At 45.2% G+C, this 6,264-nt stretch overlaps 1 protein-coding gene across 1 annotated transcript; it reads right to left on the bottom strand.

Moving 5' to 3' along the window:
- Positions 1 to 717: 717 nt before the first annotated feature.
- On the bottom strand, positions 718 to 1,644 carry LOC134405845 (olfactory receptor 10G6-like). The gene has a single exon (XM_063137099.1). It carries the CDS (start codon positions 1,642 to 1,644, stop codon positions 718 to 720), a length of 927 nt encoding a protein of 308 aa, XP_062993169.1.
- Positions 1,645 to 6,264: the final 4,620 nt, after the last annotated feature.

Below are 6,264 nucleotides of genomic sequence, written 5' to 3'. Positions count from 1 at the left end.
ATTTGATATTTTTTTAAAAAAAATGATATCCCACCACTTAAAGGTTCTGTTGCTTGCTTCTTTATTTATCTGTTTATTTATTCCATTTCTATAATGGACAACAGCCAAAGCTCTCTGGGCAGCTCACAGCAATTAAACCCATATAATACAAGGAGATAAAATTCAATATAAAAGTTTAAAATGACAGTATATAAAAAAATTTAATCATCACACAATAAAAGCTAGCAGCAGATTTAAAATACAATGCCAGATTTAAAACAGAAACTGAAAAACTAAAATGCCTGGGAAAATAAGAATCTGTTCCCCTGTCCCCCAAAAAAGCACAATGTAGGCACCAGGCGAACGTCTCTGGGATGCTCATTCTACAACCGGTGCCACAGCAGAAAAGGCCCTCTTCTTAGTAACCACCCACTTCACCGTTTGGTGGGGGACTCTGAGAGTAGATGATCTTAGGTCCAGGCAGGTGCAGATGGGAACAGACAATCCTTCAGGTAACCTGGTCTCAAGCTATTTAGGGCTTTGATTGTTGGTACCAGCATTTTTAATTGGCCCCTTCTTGACTCTGATGTTTCACAAGGTTCTCCTCAGACTTGTGAGTTGATTTGTACAACAACACCAATAGTTTAAAATGCTGAAGATCTCCATTTGAGACATTCCATGTCTGCAGCCAGATTGAGCAGGAATCTATTCCAGACATGGAATTTGCAAAGTTCCAGACTAGGGTGTCTTACTACTAGACCATCTTACAAGTGCAACTTTTATGTCTTTGTTCCTCAGTGTATAGATTATGGGGTTGAGTAGTGGCGTCAGTGAAGTGTAGAATACTGCTACCACTCCGTCCAGTGAGTCCTGGGATCCTGGCCTCAGATAGATGAACACAAGTGGCACATAATAAGTCACCACTATGGTAACATGAGCTGTGCAGGTGGAGAAGGCCCGCTGACGCCCTTCAGCACTGCGGATCTTCAATATGGTGGATACAATGTACATGTAGGAAGTCAAGATCAGAAAAAAGCAAGTGATGGCCACAAGGCCAACATCAACCATGGTCACCATTTCATTGAGTGTGGTGTCAGCACAAACCAACTTCAGCACAGCTGGGATGTCACAGAAGATATAGTTCACCTGGTTTGTCCTGCCAAAAGGCAGGCGAAAAACAAGAGCAGTCTCCATCATTGAATGAAGACAACCACCAAACCAGGTGCCCATGGCAAGGAAGAGGCATGTCCTACGGTTCATGATGGTACCATAGTGGAGTGGCTTGCAAATGGCCAGGAAGCGGTCATAAGCCATCAGAGTGTAGAGGAAACATTCTGTGCAGCCCAGGAAGTGGAAGAAGAAGAGTTGGCATACACAACCCCCATAAGACATGACCCCACCACCATCTAGAAATCCAGCAATCACCTTGGGGACTATCACAGAGGAGACTGTCATGTCCAGAAGGGACAAATGGCAAAGGAACCAGTACATAGGTTTGTGGAGCTGGGGACTGAACACTACAACCAACAGAATCAGAAGGTTTCCAAAGAGGGTAAGTAAGTAGATAAGCAGGAAGAAGATGAATAAAGGACCCTTCAGCTTCTTGGGATATGGAAACCCAACGAGGACAAACTCGGTCAATGACGTTTGATTTTCGCATTCCATCTCTGTAACATTTTTTTTAAATGTGGGTATAATCAGTGATAGAACATAAATCACCAAATCTTTGACAAATCAATAGATTCACAGGCATGGATCCCTGAACTAGCCAGATCCTCAACATCCTTTTTTATAGCTTGTTTCCTTCTCATATCAAGAGTGGAATATGTAGCTAGCAGGATGGGTCAAACTAGCTTCCCCACCTGTGCCCTCCAGGTGTATTTGACTGCAGCACAGTAAGGCTCAGATGCTCCATAAGACCAGACCAGACCAAGGCAATATGGGACATCTTTGGTAGTCCCAGACACGCCATCCTCCCCATCTAGAATTCAGCCTGAAAGACTAAGAAAAATTGTGGTTGCATGGAGGGTACATTGTAAACAAGAACCATTTGTGACATTGTACAACATCATCACTGATCATGGGACACATCGATTAAGGCATCAGCCTTAGCTAACAGTTCCCTGGATTTATGGCACCTGACCCAACATGAGATAGTCTTAACTCTGGTCTTAAGCAAGCAGGGTATTTTTATTTTTTTTTACCATTGAATGGATTCCCCACCCCACCCGTGGCTCTCTAAGAACGTTACTGACAGTAACCGCAGAGCAATTCTGAGAGTTAGACCACAAAGTGACTTGAATAAGGCCACTTATTAAGATCATATATGAGCTGAGTTTTGAACCAGACCCTCTGGCTTATGCTTTCAATGATTATGCTATCTTACAAATATGATTGCTTAAGGATGTCATGGATAAAGAAGCTTCTAAATTTACATTAGTAATGGATACTGGTATATCAACAGGTGTAGTGTTGCTCTCCTGGGGCTTGAAACACACCCTGGATATGCATCTTACAGAAGATCATCATCAAAGAAGTTTGGATGAACATCCTGTCTTGACACCCAATTACCTGCCGTTTTGTTCATCAGAATGGCTCCAATTGTGCAGGATCTGCTTCATCTCCTCTGCAGAAGATTTCTATAGAATGTGTTGAGATGTTTGCTGGTGCCACCGTTCTTCTTCCAGTCCAAATCTTATCTCAACCAGATTTGCCTCTAATGTAAAGACAATTCCATAACACAACTGGTGATTAAGAGAACAGCTGTCCACTGTGCTTAATACATTCTTAGAAGATACTTTCTCGCAATGTGCCTACTGCTGGTCATCCACTCTTGGCAGGGGCACGAATGGCATTATAGAAGGGTGACCCTACTGAGAAGATGTGCCCATCTCCTCTCAAGAATCATCCCTTGTTCCTGTTTCATTCAGCCCTCATATTCTTGACTATTTTCATGTCTTTATAATATTTCTCATTGTCTGTGATCCCATGTTGCCTTTCTCTCTTTGTCTTAACCCCAAATGCTTTTCTCTTCCCTAAAGCCCTGTCACACCAAAGCCCTCAAGAATTCATGGTGTGTTTGTTTGTTTTTATATTCGTTTGTTGATCAAACAAAAATGACACCTCTGAGCAAACTCCTTTGAGACTTACTTAACATTCCTGTTGTTTCAAGTAAAGTGGAGTGTGCAAGTCCCCAAAAGATCAAACCCCCATGGCTCAGGGGTTGCTTATACATGCAACAGGTTTGAAGCGCTGGAGTATATTGTGTGCTACGTCATCATCATCGTGGTCCTTTTGAGAGTAAAGATGACAGCCTCCATACATGGGCCCAGTCCTTGCCTGAAGACTGTCCTACTGCATATTAGACAGATTAAAGTCTCAAAGAACTGGATAATTCAGGGCCAAACCAGACTTTACTTCGAAGACTTGTTTCCCACTTTTACTCTAGAGTAAGCACAGGGCCCCCAATCTGCTTCAGGATGCTAGTATAGGAAGCAGCGGCTTTAACTCTCATTGCTCCCCCCAACACCAGACAAATTTGATGCACATGTGGTCCCACACACACACACTCACATGGAATACATATTGCCAAATAGTGATCTATCTGTTTTAATAGGTCACTATTTCGCAATATACATTGTCGGCGTGGGATCTGATCCAGATGGGGGTCACAGGAGTGGGGGAAAGGTTAATAGCCCCCTATTCCCAAAGCTACGGTGCCAATCTAGATTGGGGGAGGCTTGCGCTTACTCTAAAGTAAAAAAGGAAGAAAAGATCAAGCTGTTAGCTATGCCTTTGAAGTAGGGGTGTGCACGGACCCCCCAATCCGTTTCGTTGCCCGATCCTCTTCCCGCCGCTCCGCCCAACTCCCGCTCCGCTCTGCGGAGCGAGATCCGGCTTCGCCGCCGTCGCTACATCGATGGCAGCAGCGGCGGCAGTGCAAGATAAGCCACCGCCCCCCGCCCCCTTACCTGCATCCATCACGGGCTTCAATTGAGGCCCCGGTTGAAGCCGGAAGAGGCTTCGGCCTTCACTTCTGCCTTCAACAGGGGCCTCAATTGAAGCCCACGACAGATGCAGGTAAGCGTCCCTACTCCCTGCTTCCTTACCTGGCGGCGCCACCGCCACATGGATGGCGGTGCCGGCGGCACCAGATGAGTCCCCCTCCCCCCCACTTACCTGCAGGCGAAGTTCCGGATTGAGGCGATCCTCTTCGCCTCGATCCGCAGCCCCCCTGACTCTCTTCGCCTCTGCCTTTTCCAGAGGCGAATTAGGCCGCCTCGCTTCTGCTTCTCTGAACCGAAGAGAAGCGGAGCACATCCCTACTTTGAGGTCATATGATGAGGTTTATGTTGCTAATAAAGCTGCTCCTTATGAGTTTTACACTGGTGGTACTTGTACACTTACCTTGCAATACTATCCATGTCTACTTAGGGATGTATGGACTGTGCAAAATCTGTTCTCTCTGTGTTTCATGGATTGTCAGGTGCCTTTCATTCTATCACCCACCCATCAACAAAATAGGATTATTTTTTTCAATAGTGATGGACACTATTATATCTCAACAGATGTAACTTACTCTCCCGGGGCTTGCAACTCTAATGGAGCTATCCAAGGTGTGAAGCCTGGAGCGGATCCGCTACCCCACTGACACTGGAGCCACCAGCCTCCACTGGCAGCATTTCCCCAACTTCTTTTCAACTCTAATGGAAATCATTCCACACTGATGGCATATAGTGGGGGACAAAGTGTCCTGGACCTTCCTCCCAACTGCCATGATTAATTTTCACTGAAATCTATCCCAAACACATCGACACATTTGAACCCAATGGGATTTGCTCCTCCCAGTAAATGTAGCTAAGCTATTGCTCAAGAGCACTTAACCTCCTCAGGGTTATGTCACATGGACAAACTGTATTCAATCTAGACTCAATTACTCACATTGAGGTAGGTTTTTGAGGGCTCGTGGGTGAGGAACCCTTGATAAACCTTCTCCCTCAAGGGGCTTTGAAGTTGCCCATCAACAGTTAGCATCTGAACAGCAGTCTGAGCAGGCAGGTACATGGATCACCTGGTCACAATATTCCAAACGATAGAGTGAAACATTGCTTTTCTATTTATGTTGTAGCAATTCATTGTAAATGTGCGTCTCTAGGGTTGTGGCTAGATGAGGGGGTAGGAGGGCGACGATCTTGCAATTTTATGATTGCGAGACCGTCGCCCTGGTCTACACGTGGCGTGCGACATCACGGCTGCCATTGGGGGGGGGGTTAAAGGAAAATGAGCACAGGAGCCTTCGAACGCAAGGTAAGGGTGTTTTTTTTAAAAAGAAAAAGAAAACCTCGCCCTTGTTGGAAGTTAACTCTACTCAAGAATAAGCAGAGTTGTATTAGAAGCTTCTCTCAGTAGAAACGCAGCAAAGACTCAATAAAGCTCAAATACTTTGTTAAGTTGAAAACAGAGCTTTTACTGACATAGAGGTTGATTGAATAAATTACAGCACACACATACTCACAATGATCACATCTGATAACAGCAGTAGCAGTAATGATAATGGTAATGATAACATACACAACACAGAGCTATATATATAGTGCAAAAACTGTACAGTCATCCCGGCCACTAATTGACTAATTGACTAAACATCCCATGCCACCAATAATTCAATACATTGTCCAGATGCTGGCCTTGACATTTAAAAGTATTTCTTCATGTCTTCTTCGTGTCTTCTGCCAATGGGCATACTAAAGCTCAGGAATAAAGTAAAACTGATCCATTCCAGGATCCAACAGCCCTCCCCCACCCACCCCTGATGGGCACAGAGCTCCTGATGAGCTCTGTGCCCTGTGCCCAGCTCCTGGCTCCTTATGGTTACTCATGAGGATCCAGAACAAACCTCAATGCACGGACACACATCCTGTGGTCTCAGGATCATCCCAAGACCACGGAAAAAGCAGGCTAGAAGTGTACGGCCATATCCCAGGGAAAGGAAGGGATCATCCCTCCCTGTTCCTGGGATCCACTGTGCAATGCATCATGTGAACGCACAGGGACGACCCCGGGATGATCCCCGGAATAAGCCCTTGTCTAGCCATGGCCTATGTATCAATTAGCAACATACTGTATCAGTGCAACTTCATGCAAACCAATGTCCTCTTTTGTCCTCTTCTGGGATGAGGCATGTCCCCCTTTTTGGAGATGTGTAAATGGCCACCATAGCAGTAACTCTGAATACCACCAGCACTGGAGATATACAACAAGAAGTGCTGCTCAATGCTGACTCCA

This window comes from Elgaria multicarinata, chromosome 11, assembly GCF_023053635.1.
Source record: "Elgaria multicarinata webbii isolate HBS135686 ecotype San Diego chromosome 11, rElgMul1.1.pri, whole genome shotgun sequence".
Taxonomy (NCBI): domain Eukaryota; kingdom Metazoa; phylum Chordata; class Lepidosauria; order Squamata; family Anguidae; genus Elgaria; species Elgaria multicarinata.
The sequence above is the reverse complement of the archived record's forward strand: the minus strand, read 5'-3'. Positions and strand labels throughout refer to the sequence as shown.

Coding starts and splice junctions, on each gene's coding strand:
- LOC134405845 (XM_063137099.1), bottom strand. CDS start 1,644: ATGGAATGCGAAAATCAAACGTCATTGACCGAGTTTGTCCTCGTTGGG.